General features: G+C 44.4%; 1 protein-coding gene across 2 annotated transcripts in view; it reads right to left on the bottom strand.

Moving 5' to 3' along the window:
- Positions 1 to 21,611, bottom strand: part of ARHGAP45 (Rho GTPase activating protein 45) — a 172,879-nt gene extending 151,268 nt beyond the window's left edge. For both annotated transcript variants that reach the window (XM_077476061.1, XM_077476060.1), the window contains exon 1: positions 21,312 to 21,611. In XM_077476061.1, coding sequence (XP_077332187.1) covers positions 21,312 to 21,395 — 84 coding nt within the window. In that variant the 5' untranslated portion in view covers positions 21,396 to 21,611. The remainder of the gene's footprint in view (positions 1 to 21,311) is intronic.
- Positions 21,612 to 22,056: the final 445 nt, after the last annotated feature.

Here is a 22,056-nt window from a genome sequence, read left to right on the forward strand (position 1 = left end):
CGCTTGAGGCAAAAAAATAAAATATTCAATGGGCTCAACATGCCACTTATCAATTTCCTTAGGGTGTCTACTTTCCAAAATGGGGTCATTTGGGGGGGTTTTGTACTGCCCTGCCATTTTAGCACCTCAAGAAATGAGATAGGCAGTCGTAAACTAAAAGCTGCGTAAATTCCAGAAAACGTACCTTAGTTTGTAGATGTGACAACTTTTGCGCAAACCAATAAATATACAATTATTGACTTTTTTTTACCAAAGACATGTGGCTGAATACATTTTGGCCTAAATGTATGACTAAAATTTAGTTTATTGGATTTTTCTAATAACAAAAAGTAGAAAATATCATTTTTTTCTAAATTTGCGGTCTTTTTACGTTTATATCGCAAAAAATAAAAATCGCAGAGGCAATCAAATACCATCAAAAGAAAGCTCTATTTGTGGGAAGAAAAGGACACAAATTTTGTTTGGGTACAACATTGCATGACCGCGCAATTACCAGTTAAAGCAGCGCAGTGCCAAATTGTAAAAAGACCTCTGGTCATTTACCAGCAAAATGGTCCGGTCTGAAAGTGGTTAAAGGAGAATTATACATAAAAAGAAGGGTTAGTTAAACCCCCAAGTGCTTTTTTTTTACCACTACTATTCCTTTATACTGGCTTTAGAAATATACAAATGCAGCAATTTAGAATTTGGATGAAAGGTATAGCACTGGGAAACACTTTTTGAAAGATAAATAGTGGATTGTATGTAGAACTATATAGATCAGACCAAAATGAGGGACAAATGAGGAGGAAAGAGGAATAGAGAGACTTTGTATTAAACCAGAGACAGTCCCTCGAAATCAGGGACAATTGGGAGCTATGGCTAAAACAAATTTCGGGGCAGACCTTCCTATGGAGAAATAAGAATGAACCAGAATATTCCCCCTGCATAGTTATCTGTCTAGTATCTGAAGCCCTAGCAAATTATACTGCATAACAATGTCCCCAACAATGTCACCACTGCAGCACCAATCTGGACTCCATCTTCTAAATACCCCATACAGTATGAATGGCTGCAAATGTTCGTGGGAAATTTATTTCAAGCAGCTGAATATTTCACCCCTTCAATACATCACATCTAGCCTTGTAAGGCCTAGTTCATTAGTGCGATGGGGTTTGAATGCAATTTTAGATGCAATTATGCAGTGCAGATGCTGAGCGATGTTTGTGTATGTGCTTTGAGATTCTCATGTCATTTGACAGCTGTGCATTTTTGGATGCGATTTTTGTGGCTTGGAACCCACTACTTTAACTACTACTGTCCTGGAAAGAACGAGAATAGTTCAGCAAAAAAGACAACAAAATCACATCCAAAACCTATGTACATGCATTTTTGATGTTTCCATACAAATCTATGGGTCACAAAATTGTATTGCATCACACCAAAGTAGCATAGGACCCGTCTCCAAATTTGCATAGTAGTTGTGCTGCATTAAAGTAAATGGCCACCATTGAACACAATGTTATTTCCATTGTAATGCGATTCTGTGAGACTAAAGTTGCATCATAAATAGCACTAGTGTGAACTATGCCCAGCTGCACTTTACTTGCTGATAAAAAGCAGCACGCGAACCACAAAAACAATTCATATTAAGGCTCGGTTCACACAGGGGGCGACACGAGGCGGCACGACTTGCCGTGCCGCGACCTGACAAGTCGCCCCCGTTCTGTACAATGGAACCGTTCTAAGAGGAGCGACTCGAGTCGCTCCGACTTAGAAAAAAGGTTCCTGTACTACTTTTGGGCGACCTCGGGCGACTTGCATTGACTTCTATACAGAAGTCATTTGCAAGTCGCCGCTGAGGTCGCGGCAGGTCGCGGCACGGCAAGTCGTGTCGCCTCGTGTCGCCCCCTGTGTGAACCGAGCCTAAGGCACTTGCATTTCTTAAATTAGCATACTTGTTTGCATAGTAGCAATATTTAAATATCTGAAATATTTAACTATAGCATTGAAAGTTTGACTTTGAGTGAAAAAAAAAAAACATTTACAGCCGCTTTACTTTGAATTACATATCTGTATAGATATGTGCTTGCATAAATGTCTATACATGTATAACAGCTTAACGGGTAAATCTGGTATGTCAATTGTGTCCTCTAGTCTAGTGGACACACATAATAGAACTAAGTGTTATTTAACTGGTTCCTGTCCGGCTCATGCAGATATACTGTGGCATAATTGCTCTCTTGGGCAAAATCCCGTATATGGGTACGTCCATTCCTTTTAGCGGCCACCAAAGGGCACGTGCCTGCTACATGGCGGGGGACCCGATGCGTGTGGCTGGAGGGCACGATCGAGCACCAGCATGGGGATTTGTGTGTATAAACACACACATCCCTGTGCTGCCAGGAAAGAGGAGCCATATCGTTTGTTCCCACTAAGTAGTAAAAACAATATGTCTCCACCTCCTAGTCAATCCTATCCCTCCACAGTTAGAACACACTGAGGGAACACACAATTAACCCCTTGATTGCCCCCCTAGTGTTAACCCCTTCCCTGCCAGTAACATTTACGCAGTAATCAGTGCATTTTTATAGCACTGATCGCTGTATAAATGCCAATGGTCTCAAAAAAGTGTCAAAAGTCTCCAATCTGTCCGCCACAATGTCGCAGTACCGCTAAAAATTGCAGATCAACGCCATTACAAGTAACAAAACAAAAAAAAATATAATGAAAATGCCATAAATCTTTCCCATAGTTTATAGACAAGTTTTGCACAAATCAATCAATATACGCTTATTGCGTTTTGTGTTTGTTTTTACCAAAAATATGTAGAAGAATAGATATTGGCCTAAACTGATGAAGAAATTTTTATTTTATTTTTTATTTGGGGGATATTTATTATATAAAAAATACACAAAACCTGTAACTCAAAATGAAATAAAAGTCCACTTTTTATGTATAGCAGCGCATGCACATCTTTTACAAAACATGCGTTTAGGTAAAAAAGTTCAGTTCAGTGTCCAGAGAGCAGGGTGCTTTGTTCTATCCACTGGCTTTGTGATTGAAACACAGCTTCCACCATATAGATCACCACTTGTGGAATAAAAGACGACCCCCTATGGGAATGCACTCACCAAACGTATGAAACAAACAAGCCTTCAAGATGCCAATGCAGTTTTTCTCCTTTTGTCACTAGTTATCTCCCTTATTGGAAATCGGCTTGATGACTGTGTGCTCCTCTCCGGTGTCCTCCGGAGAGGAGCACACAGTCATCAAGCCGATTTCCAATAAGGGAGATAACTAGTGACAAAAGGAGAAAAACTGCATTGGCATCTTGAAGGCTTGTTTGTTTCATACGTTTGGTGAGTGCATCCCCATAGGGGGTCGTCTTTTATTCCACAAGTGGTGATCTATATGGTGGAAGCTGTGTTTCAATCACAAAGCGAGTGGATAGAACAAAGCACCCTGCTCTCTGGACACTGAACTGAACTTTTTTACCTAAACGCATGTTTTGTAAAAGATGTGCATGCGCTGCTATACATAAAAAGTGGACTTTTATTTCATTTTGAGTTACAGGTTTTGTGTATTTTTTATATGTTTATATTTTAAAAGCAGCAGCTAAAAAATAAGTGGTATACCGTGTAAATATTGCATTTGAACACCCAAGAGCGCAGAGCAGTGTGCTACAGAGGCTGGCGTGAATTATTGTTTTAGCACATTTTATATATTATTAGGATATTTATTATAGCAAAAAGTACAAAATTGTGTTTTTTTTTTCAAAATTGTTGCTCTTTTTTTGTTTAAAAAATAAAAACCGCAGAGGTGGTCAAATACCACCAAAAGAAAGCTCTATTTGTGGGCGCAAATTTTGTTTGGGTACAGCATCAAACAACTGCACAATTGGGGCACTTTGCAGGTGCTACAGCGCTAAAAATATCGCCTGCAGAGCGCCCTGAAACAGGCGCAGCTGTAGCGATGCACTTGCAGGACGTTAAAAAAACTCCTGCAAGCAGCATCTTTGGAGCGGTGAAGGAGAGGTGTATACCCCACTCCAGCCCATTGAAATCAATGGCTATACCGCCGGCAAAGCACTTTGCGGATGGTTTTATCCCTTTTTCGGCCACTAGCGGGGGTTAAAACCTCCCCACTAGTGGCCAAATAGAGCTGCTAAAACATCGGTAAAGCCGCGCTAAAAATAGCATTGTTTTACCGCCAGCACCCGCACAGCCCCAGTGTGAAAGGGGCCTTAAAGCAACGCAGTGCCAAATTGTAAAAAGTGCTCTGGTCAGGGAGGGGGGAAAAATCTTCCGGGGCAGAAGTGGTTTTAATGCAGTGATGACAGAAAGGAATTAGTTGTTGTGCACTGACCTGCAGTAAACAGCTGCAACTGAGAGTGTCAGCCCATAATGGAGACTTAACCCATCAATGTTATATCTAAGAAACCACACTTAGTTTGGTGACATTTACAATAAAGTAAAAACCCCAGTATTACCACATTCAGTTTTAGTGTGGTTCATATATCAGCTTGGTTACATACAGCGTATGGAGATCGCATAGTAAAAAAATATGTGAATGCAGTATTGAAAATAGTGGGCTTCTGAGCAGTGATCAGTGTAAAAAACAGTTAGACCTCTTTTGGCGCTAAAAATAGCTCTTGTAAAGCGCCTGAAATGAATGTGAAGTGCTTTAAAAGCACCTGAGAACCGCCTTATATGTGTCAACTTCACAATATAGTCCATAGAGGAGAGAATGTACAAAACAAATTTGCTGAAGTATCATACTGTGCATCAGGGTGTTGCTATGGTACTAAATTATATGAAGCACCACGGGACACTATCAAAAAACAAAGTGCAACAAGTACAGCATGCCAAACACAAGCATTGCGCACTACATAAAGAATGCAGGGCTAAGTATCGCTCAGAAGCTAGCTACATAAAGAATGCAGGGCTAAGGAGAATGCTACATAAAGAATACAGGGCTAAGGAGAATGCTACATAAAGAATACAGGGCTAAGGAGAATGTTACATAAAGAATGCAGGGCTAAGTATCGCTCAGGAGCATGCTACATAAAGAATGCAGGGCTAAGGAGAATGCTACATAAAGAATGCAGGGCTAAGGAGAATGCTACATAAAGAATACAGGGCTAAGGATCGCTCAGGAGCATGCTACATAAAGAATGCAGGGCTAAGGAGAATGCTACATAAAGAATGCAGGGCTAAGGAGAATGCTACATAAAGAATGCAGGGCTAAGGAGAATGTTACATAAAGAATACAGGGCTAAGGAGAATGTTACATAAAGAATGCAGGGGTAAGTATCGCTCAGGAGTGTGCTACATAAAGAATGCAGGGCTAAGTAGCGCTCAGGAGCATGCTACATAAAGGATGGAGGGCTCAGGAGTGCACTACATAAAGAATGCAGGGCTCAGCAGTGTGCTACATAAAGAATACAGGGTTAAGGAGCGTGCTACATAAAGAATGCAGGGCTAAGGAGCATGCTACATAAAGAATGCAGGGCTCAGGAGTGCACTACATAAAGAATGCGGGGCTCAGCAGTGTGCTACATATAGAATGCAGGGCTCAGCAGTGTGCTACATAAAGAATGCAGGGCTAAGGAGCGTGCTACATAAAGAATGCAGGGATCAGGAGTGCACTACATAAAGAATGCAGGGCTCAGCAGTGTGCTACATAAAGAATGCAGGGCTAAGGAGCGTGCTACATAAAGAATGCAGGGCTCAGGAGTGCACTACATAAAGAATGCAGGGCTCTGCAGTGTGCTACATAAAGAATGCAGGGCTAAGCTGTGCCCATCAATGCAGCCTCACTTGCGTCCATCAATGCAGCCTGACCAGTGCCCTGCAATGCAGCCTCACCAGTGCCCAGCAATGCAGCCTCGCCACTGCCCAGCAACGCAGTCTCACCAGTGAACATCTATACAGCATCACTAGTGCCCATCAATGCAGCCTGACCAGTGCCCAGCAATGCAGCCTCACCAGTGCCCTTCTATGCAGCCTCTCCAGTGCCCAGCAATGAGGCCTCACCAGTGCCCACCTATGCAGCCTCACCAGTGCCCATCTATGCATCCTCACTAGTGCTCATATATAAAGCCTGATCAGTGTCCATCTATGCAGCCTCTCCAGTGCCCAGCAATGCAGCCTCACCAGGGCCCAGCAATACAGCCTCGCCAGTGCCCAGCAATACAGCCTCACCAGTGCCCAGCAATGCAGCCTTACCAGTGCCCATCTATGTAGCCTCACCAGTGCCCATCTATGAAGCCTCACCAGTGCCCATCAATGCAGCCTCACCAGCACCAATCAATGCAGCCTCACACTGCCCATTAATGCAGCCTCACCAGTACCCAGCAATGCAGTCTGACAAGTGCCCATCAATGCAGCCTCACCAGTGCCCAGCAATGCAGCCAGACCAGTGCCTATCCAATGCAGCCTCACCAGTGCCAATATATGCTGCCTCACCTGTGCCCATCCATTGCAGCCTCACCAGTGCAGGGGATCAGAGAGAAGAGAGGAAGAGGAGAGCTGGCCGGATAATCACACGGATCATCACACTGTGACACCTTAAATTTAAATCGCCGGTCACCTGCTGTCACACAAGTCTCACCTCCTGGATCGGCTCCTACCGGCATTGGACAAGTGTACTGTCTATCAAAGAAGCCAAACCAGGAGACGGGACTATGTGTGACAGTGGGTGCCCGGCGATTTAAATTAAAGCTGTCACAGCAGGCAACGATTTCTGACATGTCCCCTGTCAGAATGGGAATCTCCTCGTTTACACAGGAAGATCCCCGTTCTGCCTTTGTACTAAGCAATCGCAGGTCGCTGGCAGACATTGAGTCCATCCAACCCGTGAGCACGCTCCTGCAGCATGCAGCAGGTGCGAGCACGTGCTTGCCGCCGTACAGCTATGGTGATTTGCGCAGAAGCGCCAACCTGCAGCCATATAATGACGGCGGCTGGTCGGCAAGCCATTAAGCTTTAACAAACAAACTAAAAGCTGGTTTCTATGCAGAGCTGCATTCGGTTTCGCACTCCAGTTTTAGTAAATCAACCCCAGTTTCAATTAGAGAAAGAGAGAGAGAGACAAGCAGTTTTGCTGTGCTTTCTCTTTAAAGCTGAACTCCAGGCAGATATAAAAACACAAATCAATGTGTAACTAAAGGCAATATTTTTTTAGTCTTGGATAGAGTGGGGAGGGATTAGAACACCTGTCCAGCCCCCAATCTACATGCGGGGCGCCGGGCGCATGGACTCCAATGGGGTTTTTTTCTTTTTAAGCACACGATTACAGACAGAGGTTCAAATAGGCTTAAAAAAGGGTGGGCTCGGGATGCAGAGCACTGTGCCCTGAGCCCACCCAGTTCTGTGACTACAGCGAATGAATATTCGCTATTGTCACACTGATCCTCCTCCTGGCCAAACAGGAATCTGTCACCGATTGGCTGGAGTGAGGAGACACATGGCAGAAGCCGTGTGATGCAGAGGAAGCGGAGACGCACCAGTAGCTGCCACGTGATGCCCGTAGTAGCTCTGCCCACCCGTGACCTAGATGGGGTAAGTGCGGAGTGCGGGGCTGGATGACCGAGCGGCTGCCCGGGGGGGGGGTGCGGTTATTTCCTCCCCCCTCAAAAAAGTGAAAGAGAATCCTAATTTTTGGGTTGACACCAGAACAGTGATGGAAGGGGAATCTTCCAATAGTTCTGGTGACCCTGCTGCCACACTGGGATTCCTTCACTTTGGAGGGATTTCTTCTCACTTCCTGCTTTGGCTATGGGACAGGAAAAGAAGGAAAGTCTTCTCAAATGGCTCAATGGGATACAGGTGGCAAAAAAACTGACTAGGCTATAACCCTCTCCTATGCTATCCAAAATAGTAAAAAACGCCTTTACCTATATTTCAATGCTGCTCTGCATTTCTGAATACATCATTACTTTTTTTAATGCAAAAAGTGTAAGGACCTGATTCTACCTTGGTATCACCTTATTTGCAGTCCCTGTGGAGCAGAACATATTGAGGGGGAGCGAGAAGCAGCACAAAGGGAAGATCAGATGTGCTGAAGTGCAAGCAGTATGCTGATAACAGGAGAATATTGAGAGATACTTGTACATTAAAAACAAAATTGTCCCACACCATTATAGTTTACTTTAAAAGTGGTTGTAAACTTTACACATATCCAGTGAAGTGACTGGCCTCAGGTGATACACATTGGTGAAACAAATCCTCCTACATAAGTTGTATCTGTTTATCTGCAGCCATCTCTTCTCTACATCCCTTTAACCACTTGCCACCAAATCATACCTGTACATGATTTGGCTTCAAGTGGTTGTATCATTGTTTAGCCTATGGTCTGCTCTCATGTAACATCAACCAGAGCCGTTTAGTTGTTATTACATGCAGTGGGAGGGAACGTTCCCCCTCATACCGCTCACCCAGGCTCTTCTGGCAAAACGGGAGACCCCAGCGACCAGCTGGCACATCCACCAGCTGGCCAGAGACCCAAAGAAAGCTGGGATCAGCTTTTATCGGGTCTCGGATGTAGTAACATGAAAGCGATGTCATGACATTATTCCCGGTTTACTGGAGTCTGAAAGGCGACGTCATGACATTACATGACAATTGCATCGGCTTGATGACTGTGTGCTCCTCTCCGGTGTCCTCCGGAGAGGAGCACACAGTCATCAAGCCGATTTCCAATAAGGGAGATAACTAGTGACAAAAGGAGAAAAACTGCATTGGCATCTTGAAGGCTTGTTTGTTTCATACGTTTGGTGAGTGCATCCCCATAGGGGGTCGTCTTTTATTCCACAAGTGGTGATCTATATGGTGGAAGCTGTGTTTCAATCACAAAGCGAGTGGATAGAACAAAGCACCCTGCTCTCTGGACACTGAACTGAACTTTTTTACCTAAACGCATGTTTTGTAAAAGATGTGCATGCGCTGCTATACATAAAAAGTGGACTTTTATTTCATTTTGAGTTACAGGTTTTGTGTATTTTTTATATGTTTATATTTTAAAAGCAGCAGCTAAAAAATAAGTGGTATACCGTGTAAATATTGCATTTGAACACCCAAGAGCGCAGAGCAGTGTGCTACAGAGGCTGGCGTGAATTATTGTTTTAGCACATTTTATATATTATTAGGATATTTATTATAGCAAAAAGTACAAAATTGTGTTTTTTTTTTCAAAATTGTTGCTCTTTTTTTGTTTAAAAAATAAAAACCGCAGAGGTGGTCAAATACCACCAAAAGAAAGCTCTATTTGTGGGCGCAAATTTTGTTTGGGTACAGCATCAAACAACTGCACAATTGGGGCACTTTGCAGGTGCTACAGCGCTAAAAATATCGCCTGCAGAGCGCCCTGAAACAGGCGCAGCTGTAGCGATGCACTTGCAGGACGTTAAAAAAACTCCTGCAAGCAGCATCTTTGGAGCGGTGAAGGAGAGGTGTATACCCCACTCCAGCCCATTGAAATCAATGGCTATACCGCCGGCAAAGCACTTTGCGGATGGTTTTATCCCTTTTTCGGCCACTAGCGGGGGTTAAAACCTCCCCACTAGTGGCCAAATAGAGCTGCTAAAACATCGGTAAAGCCGCGCTAAAAATAGCATTGTTTTACCGCCAGCACCCGCACAGCCCCAGTGTGAAAGGGGCCTTAAAGCAACGCAGTGCCAAATTGTAAAAAGTGCTCTGGTCAGGGAGGGGGGAAAAATCTTCCGGGGCAGAAGTGGTTTTAATGCAGTGATGACAGAAAGGAATTAGTTGTTGTGCACTGACCTGCAGTAAACAGCTGCAACTGAGAGTGTCAGCCCATAATGGAGACTTAACCCATCAATGTTATATCTAAGAAACCACACTTAGTTTGGTGACATTTACAATAAAGTAAAAACCCCAGTATTACCACATTCAGTTTTAGTGTGGTTCATATATCAGCTTGGTTACATACAGCGTATGGAGATCGCATAGTAAAAAAATATGTGAATGCAGTATTGAAAATAGTGGGCTTCTGAGCAGTGATCAGTGTAAAAAACAGTTAGACCTCTTTTGGCGCTAAAAATAGCTCTTGTAAAGCGCCTGAAATGAATGTGAAGTGCTTTAAAAGCACCTGAGAACCGCCTTATATGTGTCAACTTCACAATATAGTCCATAGAGGAGAGAATGTACAAAACAAATTTGCTGAAGTATCATACTGTGCATCAGGGTGTTGCTATGGTACTAAATTATATGAAGCACCACGGGACACTATCAAAAAACAAAGTGCAACAAGTACAGCATGCCAAACACAAGCATTGCGCACTACATAAAGAATGCAGGGCTAAGTATCGCTCAGAAGCTAGCTACATAAAGAATGCAGGGCTAAGGAGAATGCTACATAAAGAATACAGGGCTAAGGAGAATGCTACATAAAGAATACAGGGCTAAGGAGAATGTTACATAAAGAATGCAGGGCTAAGTATCGCTCAGGAGCATGCTACATAAAGAATGCAGGGCTAAGGAGAATGCTACATAAAGAATGCAGGGCTAAGGAGAATGCTACATAAAGAATACAGGGCTAAGGATCGCTCAGGAGCATGCTACATAAAGAATGCAGGGCTAAGGAGAATGCTACATAAAGAATGCAGGGCTAAGGAGAATGCTACATAAAGAATGCAGGGCTAAGGAGAATGTTACATAAAGAATACAGGGCTAAGGAGAATGTTACATAAAGAATGCAGGGGTAAGTATCGCTCAGGAGTGTGCTACATAAAGAATGCAGGGCTAAGTAGCGCTCAGGAGCATGCTACATAAAGGATGGAGGGCTCAGGAGTGCACTACATAAAGAATGCAGGGCTCAGCAGTGTGCTACATAAAGAATACAGGGTTAAGGAGCGTGCTACATAAAGAATGCAGGGCTAAGGAGCATGCTACATAAAGAATGCAGGGCTCAGGAGTGCACTACATAAAGAATGCGGGGCTCAGCAGTGTGCTACATATAGAATGCAGGGCTCAGCAGTGTGCTACATAAAGAATGCAGGGCTAAGGAGCGTGCTACATAAAGAATGCAGGGATCAGGAGTGCACTACATAAAGAATGCAGGGCTCAGCAGTGTGCTACATAAAGAATGCAGGGCTAAGGAGCGTGCTACATAAAGAATGCAGGGCTCAGGAGTGCACTACATAAAGAATGCAGGGCTCTGCAGTGTGCTACATAAAGAATGCAGGGCTAAGCTGTGCCCATCAATGCAGCCTCACTTGCGTCCATCAATGCAGCCTGACCAGTGCCCTGCAATGCAGCCTCACCAGTGCCCAGCAATGCAGCCTCGCCACTGCCCAGCAACGCAGTCTCACCAGTGAACATCTATACAGCATCACTAGTGCCCATCAATGCAGCCTGACCAGTGCCCAGCAATGCAGCCTCACCAGTGCCCTTCTATGCAGCCTCTCCAGTGCCCAGCAATGAGGCCTCACCAGTGCCCACCTATGCAGCCTCACCAGTGCCCATCTATGCATCCTCACTAGTGCTCATATATAAAGCCTGATCAGTGTCCATCTATGCAGCCTCTCCAGTGCCCAGCAATGCAGCCTCACCAGGGCCCAGCAATACAGCCTCGCCAGTGCCCAGCAATACAGCCTCACCAGTGCCCAGCAATGCAGCCTTACCAGTGCCCATCTATGTAGCCTCACCAGTGCCCATCTATGAAGCCTCACCAGTGCCCATCAATGCAGCCTCACCAGCACCAATCAATGCAGCCTCACACTGCCCATTAATGCAGCCTCACCAGTACCCAGCAATGCAGTCTGACAAGTGCCCATCAATGCAGCCTCACCAGTGCCCAGCAATGCAGCCAGACCAGTGCCTATCCAATGCAGCCTCACCAGTGCCAATATATGCTGCCTCACCTGTGCCCATCCATTGCAGCCTCACCAGTGCAGGGGATCAGAGAGAAGAGAGGAAGAGGAGAGCTGGCCGGATAATCACACGGATCATCACACTGTGACACCTTAAATTTAAATCGCCGGTCACCTGCTGTCACACAAGTCTCACCTCCTGGATCGGCTCCTACCGGCATTGGACAAGTGTACTGTCTATCAAAGAAGCCAAACCAGGAGACGGGACTATGTGTGACAGTGGGTGCCCGGCGATTTAAATTAAAGCTGTCACAGCAGGCAACGATTTCTGACATGTCCCCTGTCAGAATGGGAATCTCCTCGTTTACACAGGAAGATCCCCGTTCTGCCTTTGTACTAAGCAATCGCAGGTCGCTGGCAGACATTGAGTCCATCCAACCCGTGAGCACGCTCCTGCAGCATGCAGCAGGTGCGAGCACGTGCTTGCCGCCGTACAGCTATGGTGATTTGCGCAGAAGCGCCAACCTGCAGCCATATAATGACGGCGGCTGGTCGGCAAGCCATTAAGCTTTAACAAACAAACTAAAAGCTGGTTTCTATGCAGAGCTGCATTCGGTTTCGCACTCCAGTTTTAGTAAATCAACCCCAGTTTCAATTAGAGAAAGAGAGAGAGAGACAAGCAGTTTTGCTGTGCTTTCTCTTTAAAGCTGAACTCCAGGCAGATATAAAAACACAAATCAATGTGTAACTAAAGGCAATATTTTTTTAGTCTTGGATAGAGTGGGGAGGGATTAGAACACCTGTCCAGCCCCCAATCTACATGCGGGGCGCCGGGCGCATGGACTCCAATGGGGTTTTTTTCTTTTTAAGCACACGATTACAGACAGAGGTTCAAATAGGCTTAAAAAAGGGTGGGCTCGGGATGCAGAGCACTGTGCCCTGAGCCCACCCAGTTCTGTGACTACAGCGAATGAATATTCGCTATTGTCACACTGATCCTCCTCCTGGCCAAACAGGAATCTGTCACCGATTGGCTGGAGTGAGGAGACACATGGCAGAAGCCGTGTGATGCAGAGGAAGCGGAGACGCACCAGTAGCTGCCACGTGATGCCCGTAGTAGCTCTGCCCACCCGTGACCTAGATGGGGTAAGTGCGGAGTGCGGGGCTGGATGACCGAGCGGCTGCCCGGGGGGGGGGGTGCGGTTATTTCCTCCCCCCTCAAAAAAGTGAAAGAGAATCCTAATTTTTGGGTTGACACCAGAACAGTGATGGAAGGGGAATCTTCCAATAGTTCTGGTGACCCTGCTGCCACACTGGGATTCCTTCACTTTGGAGGGATTTCTTCTCACTTCCTGCTTTGGCTATGGGACAGGAAAAGAAGGAAAGTCTTCTCAAATGGCTCAATGGGATACAGGTGGCAAAAAAACTGACTAGGCTATAACCCTCTCCTATGCTATCCAAAATAGTAAAAAACGCCTTTACCTATATTTCAATGCTGCTCTGCATTTCTGAATACATCATTACTTTTTTTAATGCAAAAAGTGTAAGGACCTGATTCTACCTTGGTATCACCTTATTTGCAGTCCCTGTGGAGCAGAACATATTGAGGGGGAGCGAGAAGCAGCACAAAGGGAAGATCAGATGTGCTGAAGTGCAAGCAGTATGCTGATAACAGGAGAATATTGAGAGATACTTGTACATTAAAAACAAAATTGTCCCACACCATTATAGTTTACTTTAAAAGTGGTTGTAAACTTTACACATATCCAGTGAAGTGACTGGCCTCAGGTGATACACATTGGTGAAACAAATCCTCCTACATAAGTTGTATCTGTTTATCTGCAGCCATCTCTTCTCTACATCCCTTTAACCACTTGCCACCAAATCATACCTGTACATGATTTGGCTTCAAGTGGTTGTATCATTGTTTAGCCTATGGTCTGCTCTCATGTAACATCAACCAGAGCCGTTTAGTTGTTATTACATGCAGTGGGAGGGAACGTTCCCCCTCATACCGCTCACCCAGGCTCTTCTGGCAAAACGGGAGACCCCAGCGACCAGCTGGCACATCCACCAGCTGGCCAGAGACCCAAAGAAAGCTGGGATCAGCTTTTATCGGGTCTCGGATGTAGTAACATGAAAGCGATGTCATGACATTATTCCCGGTTTACTGGAGTCTGAAAGGCGACGTCATGACATTACATGACAATTGCATCGGCTTGATGACTGTGTGCTCCTCTCCGGTGTCCTCCGGAGAGGAGCACACAGTCATCAAGCCGATTTCCAATAAGGGAGATAACTAGTGACAAAAGGAGAAAAACTGCATTGGCATCTTGAAGGCTTGTTTGTTTCATACGTTTGGTGAGTGCATCCCCATAGGGGGTCGTCTTTTATTCCACAAGTGGTGATCTATATGGTGGAAGCTGTGTTTCAATCACAAAGCGAGTGGATAGAACAAAGCACCCTGCTCTCTGGACACTGAACTGAACTTTTTTACCTAAACGCATGTTTTGTAAAAGATGTGCATGCGCTGCTATACATAAAAAGTGGACTTTTATTTCATTTTGAGTTACAGGTTTTGTGTATTTTTTATATGTTTATATTTTAAAAGCAGCAGCTAAAAAATAAGTGGTATACCGTGTAAATATTGCATTTGAACACCCAAGAGCGCAGAGCAGTGTGCTACAGAGGCTGGCGTGAATTATTGTTTTAGCACATTTTATATATTATTAGGATATTTATTATAGCAAAAAGTACAAAATTGTGTTTTTTTTTTCAAAATTGTTGCTCTTTTTTTGTTTAAAAAATAAAAACCGCAGAGGTGGTCAAATACCACCAAAAGAAAGCTCTATTTGTGGGCGCAAATTTTGTTTGGGTACAGCATCAAACAACTGCACAATTGGGGCACTTTGCAGGTGCTACAGCGCTAAAAATATCGCCTGCAGAGCGCCCTGAAACAGGCGCAGCTGTAGCGATGCACTTGCAGGACGTTAAAAAAACTCCTGCAAGCAGCATCTTTGGAGCGGTGAAGGAGAGGTGTATACCCCACTCCAGCCCATTGAAATCAATGGCTATACCGCCGGCAAAGCACTTTGCGGATGGTTTTATCCCTTTTTCGGCCACTAGCGGGGGTTAAAACCTCCCCACTAGTGGCCAAATAGAGCTGCTAAAACATCGGTAAAGCCGCGCTAAAAATAGCATTGTTTTACCGCCAGCACCCGCACAGCCCCAGTGTGAAAGGGGCCTTAAAGCAACGCAGTGCCAAATTGTAAAAAGTGCTCTGGTCAGGGAGGGGGGAAAAATCTTCCGGGGCAGAAGTGGTTTTAATGCAGTGATGACAGAAAGGAATTAGTTGTTGTGCACTGACCTGCAGTAAACAGCTGCAACTGAGAGTGTCAGCCCATAATGGAGACTTAACCCATCAATGTTATATCTAAGAAACCACACTTAGTTTGGTGACATTTACAATAAAGTAAAAACCCCAGTATTACCACATTCAGTTTTAGTGTGGTTCATATATCAGCTTGGTTACATACAGCGTATGGAGATCGCATAGTAAAAAAATATGTGAATGCAGTATTGAAAATAGTGGGCTTCTGAGCAGTGATCAGTGTAAAAAACAGTTAGACCTCTTTTGGCGCTAAAAATAGCTCTTGTAAAGCGCCTGAAATGAATGTGAAGTGCTTTAAAAGCACCTGAGAACCGCCTTATATGTGTCAACTTCACAATATAGTCCATAGAGGAGAGAATGTACAAAACAAATTTGCTGAAGTATCATACTGTGCATCAGGGTGTTGCTATGGTACTAAATTATATGAAGCACCACGGGACACTATCAAAAAACAAAGTGCAACAAGTACAGCATGCCAAACACAAGCATTGCGCACTACATAAAGAATGCAGGGCTAAGTATCGCTCAGAAGCTAGCTACATAAAGAATGCAGGGCTAAGGAGAATGCTACATAAAGAATACAGGGCTAAGGAGAATGCTACATAAAGAATACAGGGCTAAGGAGAATGTTACATAAAGAATGCAGGGCTAAGTATCGCTCAGGAGCATGCTACATAAAGAATGCAGGGCTAAGGAGAATGCTACATAAAGAATGCAGGGCTAAGGAGAATGCTACATAAAGAATACAGGGCTAAGGATCGCTCAGGAGCATGCTACATAAAGAATGCAGGGCTAAGGAGAATGCTACATAAAGAATGCAGGGCTAAGGAGAATGCTACATAAAGAATGCAGGGCTAAGGAGAATGTTACATAAAGAATACAGGGCTAAGGAGAATGTTACATAAAGAATGCAGGGGTAAGTATCGCTCAGGAGTGTGCTACATAAAGAATGCAGGGCTAAGTAGCGCTCAGGAGCATGCTACATAAAGGATGGAGGGCTCAGGAGTGCACTACATAAAGAATGCAGGGCTCAGCAGTGTGCTACATAAAGAATACAGGGTTAAGGAGCGTGCTACATAAAGAATGCAGGGCTAAGGAGCATGCTACATAAAGAATGCAGGGCTCAGGAGTGCACTACATAAAGAATGCGGGGCTCAGCAGTGTGCTACATATAGAATGCAGGGCTCAGCAGTGTGCTACATAAAGAATGCAGGGCTAAGGAGCGTGCTACATAAAGAATGCAGGGATCAGGAGTGCACTACATAAAGAATGCAGGGCTCAGCAGTGTGCTACATAAAGAATGCAGGGCTAAGGAGCGTGCTACATAAAGAATGCAGGGCTCAGGAGTGCACTACATAAAGAATGCAGGGCTCTGCAGTGTGCTACATAAAGAATGCAGGGCTAAGCTGTGCCCATCAATGCAGCCTCACTTGCGTCCATCAATGCAGCCTGACCAGTGCCCTGCAATGCAGCCTCACCAGTGCCCAGCAATGCAGCCTCGCCACTGCCCAGCAACGCAGTCTCACCAGTGAACATCTATACAGCATCACTAGTGCCCATCAATGCAGCCTGACCAGTGCCCAGCAATGCAGCCTCACCAGTGCCCTTCTATGCAGCCTCTCCAGTGCCCAGCAATGAGGCCTCACCAGTGCCCACCTATGCAGCCTCACCAGTGCCCATCTATGCATCCTCACTAGTGCTCATATATAAAGCCTGATCAGTGTCCATCTATGCAGCCTCTCCAGTGCCCAGCAATGCAGCCTCACCAGGGCCCAGCAATACAGCCTCGCCAGTGCCCAGCAATACAGCCTCACCAGTGCCCAGCAATGCAGCCTTACCAGTGCCCATCTATGTAGCCTCACCAGTGCCCATCTATGAAGCCTCACCAGTGCCCATCAATGCAGCCTCACCAGCACCAATCAATGCAGCCTCACACTGCCCATTAATGCAGCCTCACCAGTACCCAGCAATGCAGTCTGACAAGTGCCCATCAATGCAGCCTCACCAGTGCCCAGCAATGCAGCCAGACCAGTGCCTATCCAATGCAGCCTCACCAGTGCCAATATATGCTGCCTCACCTGTGCCCATCCATTGCAGCCTCACCAGTGCAGGGGATCAGAGAGAAGAGAGGAAGAGGAGAGCTGGCCGGATAATCACACGGATCATCACACTGTGACACCTTAAATTTAAATCGCCGGTCACCTGCTGTCACACAAGTCTCACCTCCTGGATCGGCTCCTACCGGCATTGGACAAGTGTACTGTCTATCAAAGAAGCCAAACCAGGAGACGGGACTATGTGTGACAGTGGGTGCCCGGCGATTTAAATTAAAGCTGTCACAGCAGGCAACGATTTCTGACATGTCCCCTGTCAGAATGGGAATCTCCTCGTTTACACAGGAAGATCCCCGTTCTGCCTTTGTACTAAGCAATCGCAGGTCGCTGGCAGACATTGAGTCCATCCAACCCGTGAGCACGCTCCTGCAGCATGCAGCAGGTGCGAGCACGTGCTTGCCGCCGTACAGCTATGGTGATTTGCGCAGAAGCGCCAACCTGCAGCCATATAATGACGGCGGCTGGTCGGCAAGCCATTAAGCTTTAACAAACAAACTAAAAGCTGGTTTCTATGCAGAGCTGCATTCGGTTTCGCACTCCAGTTTTAGTAAATCAACCCCAGTTTCAATTAGAGAAAGAGAGAGAGAGACAAGCAGTTTTGCTGTGCTTTCTCTTTAAAGCTGAACTCCAGGCAGATATAAAAACACAAATCAATGTGTAACTAAAGGCAATATTTTTTTAGTCTTGGATAGAGTGGGGAGGGATTAGAACACCTGTCCAGCCCCCAATCTACATGCGGGGCGCCGGGCGCATGGACTCCAATGGGGTTTTTTTCTTTTTAAGCACACGATTACAGACAGAGGTTCAAATAGGCTTAAAAAAGGGTGGGCTCGGGATGCAGAGCACTGTGCCCTGAGCCCACCCAGTTCTGTGACTACAGCGAATGAATATTCGCTATTGTCACACTGATCCTCCTCCTGGCCAAACAGGAATCTGTCACCGATTGGCTGGAGTGAGGAGACACATGGCAGAAGCCGTGTGATGCAGAGGAAGCGGAGACGCACCAGTAGCTGCCACGTGATGCCCGTAGTAGCTCTGCCCACCCGTGACCTAGATGGGGTAAGTGCGGAGTGCGGGGCTGGATGACCGAGCGGCTGCCCGGGGGGGGGGTGCGGTTATTTCCTCCCCCCTCAAAAAAGTGAAAGAGAATCCTAATTTTTGGGTTGACACCAGAACAGTGATGGAAGGGGAATCTTCCAATAGTTCTGGTGACCCTGCTGCCACACTGGGATTCCTTCACTTTGGAGGGATTTCTTCTCACTTCCTGCTTTGGCTATGGGACAGGAAAAGAAGGAAAGTCTTCTCAAATGGCTCAATGGGATACAGGTGGCAAAAAAACTGACTAGGCTATAACCCTCTCCTATGCTATCCAAAATAGTAAAAAACGCCTTTACCTATATTTCAATGCTGCTCTGCATTTCTGAATACATCATTACTTTTTTTAATGCAAAAAGTGTAAGGACCTGATTCTACCTTGGTATCACCTTATTTGCAGTCCCTGTGGAGCAGAACATATTGAGGGGGAGCGAGAAGCAGCACAAAGGGAAGATCAGATGTGCTGAAGTGCAAGCAGTATGCTGATAACAGGAGAATATTGAGAGATACTTGTACATTAAAAACAAAATTGTCCCACACCATTATAGTTTACTTTAAAAGTGGTTGTAAACTTTACACATATCCAGTGAAGTGACTGGCCTCAGGTGATACACATTGGTGAAACAAATCCTCCTACATAAGTTGTATCTGTTTATCTGCAGCCATCTCTTCTCTACATCCCTTTAACCACTTGCCACCAAATCATACCTGTACATGATTTGGCTTCAAGTGGTTGTATCATTGTTTAGCCTATGGTCTGCTCTCATGTAACATCAACCAGAGCCGTTTAGTTGTTATTACATGCAGTGGGAGGGAACGTTCCCCCTCATACCGCTCACCCAGGCTCTTCTGGCAAAACGGGAGACCCCAGCGACCAGCTGGCACATCCACCAGCTGGCCAGAGACCCAAAGAAAGCTGGGATCAGCTTTTATCGGGTCTCGGATGTAGTAACATGAAAGCGATGTCATGACATTATTCCCGGTTTACTGGAGTCTGAAAGGCGACGTCATGACATTACTTCCGGTTTACTGGAGTCTAAAATGCTTATCTTGGCATTTTGAATGCTTTAAGTGCAAAGGAGAGATTTGGGGTCTTATAGACCCCGGATCCCTCCATAAAGAGTACCTGTCACTTGCCTATTGCTGTCACAGGGATGTTTACATCCCTTATGACAACAATAAAAGGGATAAAAAAATTTAAAGCAACAGTGTACAAATAATAATAATAATAATAATAAATAAAAATAACATAAATTAATAGTAATAATAAAAAAAAATTAACGTGCCCCCCCCCCCCCCCGTTCTAGCGCGCAAAGGCGAACATATGCATCGTCCTGAACGCACACAGACTGCGATCGCCCCACACGTCTGAGGTGTCATCGCGAACGTCAGATCATGGGCAGTGCTGAATTTTAAAGCTTGTCTTCAAAAATACGTCTGAGAATTCAAAAATAAGGGGGCAGAGAGCTGAAGTTACACTCTCCCGAGTTCAATCAGTAGAGTTCTGAGAAGAGACCTTTCCATGGAATGTAGACCACTGGGAGGCACAGATGCATGGTGGGTATAGCATAGCTTACTAGTGAGAAAATATAATAAAGCTGGTCATAGGCCTAACATCCAGGCCACACAACCAGCAGGAGAACCAGGGAATGTTCCCCCAGGCACATAGACCTTTGCTATCCATCACAGTTAAAAGTGTAACGCTCACTGTGCTTTTAGTTCAGTGAAACATTCTAGGCCTTTCTGACTTTTCATACATCTGTTTAACTTTTTTTGTTGATTGCACAATTTTCTATTGCGACATTTGACAGGCAAAGGTTTTAGAAGGTTATATTTTCTTCAGTTGACGGGTACTTTGTTTTTTTTACCTAGACAAGTGAGCTAAAAGTGCTTCCTCACATGCAAAAAATGTAGCCGTTTGAGGAAGTTCGGCAAGAAGACAACTGTCTGAGCAGATGTAGAGCTATGACGCCAAGTGTTTAGCAAACACGGAGTAGCATTATGACCCCTCTTAAAAGAGCATATTTTATTTATCTTTCAGTGATTATCCCATTTATTTATTTTTCCTACAGTCTTGAGTTTTTTTCTCAAACTTTGATATTTTGTCTTCTTTTTACAGTGAGGTACATGACACATTATACTGATAGTGACATAGTGCATACTTACCTTAAATGCAAAATAATTCAAATAGGGCATAATGAGTTATATTATGTATCAGAAGACACTTTGGGGGTTATTTACTAAAGGCAAATCCACTTTGCACTGCAAGTGCACTTGGAAGTGCAGTTGCTGTTGATCCGTGGGGGGCATGCAAGGAAAAAAAAACAGCATTTTTGTTTGTACATGATTGGATGATAAAATCAGCAGAGCTTCCCCTCATTTCAGATCTTCCACTCAGATCTAAAGCGACTGCACTTCCAAGTGCCCTTATAGTGCAAAGTGGATTTGCCTTTAGTAAATCAACCCCTTTGTTATCTGATCACTCAAATTCATATTAAAAAAAACAAACACAAAATAATAAAAAAAACAAGAAGCCGCATTATGAGGGATGTTTTTCCAATATGAAGCACTATACATAAATACATATATACTCGCGAGGGTCTTCAAAAAGTTTCCACACTTTTTCATACTTAATAGAGTTGAAAAAAAAAGTGCACAAACCTTATGAACAATCCTTGTGTGTGTGTGTGTGTGTGTGTATATATATATATATATATATATATATATATATATGCACACACATATATACACACACATATAATATAAATCAAATAAATATACTGTGCATATAATATATAAAAAGTTGGACAAAGTTAAACACTTTTTTTTTTTAAAACTACTTTAGTGTTAGGCTAATAAAACTTTGCTCTATAGTGTACAGTACAGGGAAACTCACGCTCTGTGGTGCTGGGCTTCCTGTTCTGCTCTTCTTTGATAAGGACGGGGTTTTCATCAGCTCCCGCTTCTTCCTTGAAAACATCCTGAGTATATATCTTTTCTGCCCTTTTTTTTTTTCCTTTACTTATGGTACCACCGCCTCTATGCACCTTATAGGATTTGAGGTTTCGCTCACCCCTGCTACCCCACCTGGGGGTAGATTCTTAGGGGTACTCAGAAAGTTGGTGCTGTATACCCAGCACTACTACTGTCAAATGCCATGTGATGTCAAGATGTTTCCTCATTGGACGATTACTCTCCCAAAACTGACACAGACAGGAAGAGGTAAAGGGCGTTAACCCTTTAAGTGCTGAGGCCACAGCAGCATCCTGTCCCCTCCCAAAGCTTTGTGTGTATGTCATGTGTCAGTGTGTAAAGACTTTATATATGTGTGTTTGAGGAGAACAATAGAGGAAGTTATAGGGAGAGGCTGTATAAAGTAAAGAAGTTATACAGATGAAATACACACAACATAAAAGAAGCAAACAAAGCATGAAGCCTTTCGGTGGCTAAGGATGTAGGCATATGAAAAATAATCTTAGTTTACAGAAGTATTGGTTTTCTGTAAAGTTGTAATAGTTTTAGTAATGATAGAAAGTAAAAATGCAGTCATATCAAAGATATAAAAAAAAAATATATATATATATATATATATATATATACAGTATCTCGCTAAAGTGAGTACACCCCTCACATTTTTTGTA

Source organism: Lithobates pipiens, unplaced genomic scaffold (genome assembly GCF_037356315.1).
Source record: "Lithobates pipiens isolate NorthernLeopardFrog02 unplaced genomic scaffold, aLitPip1_a1.2 Scaffold_13, whole genome shotgun sequence".
NCBI lineage: Eukaryota > Metazoa > Chordata > Amphibia > Anura > Ranidae > Lithobates > Lithobates pipiens.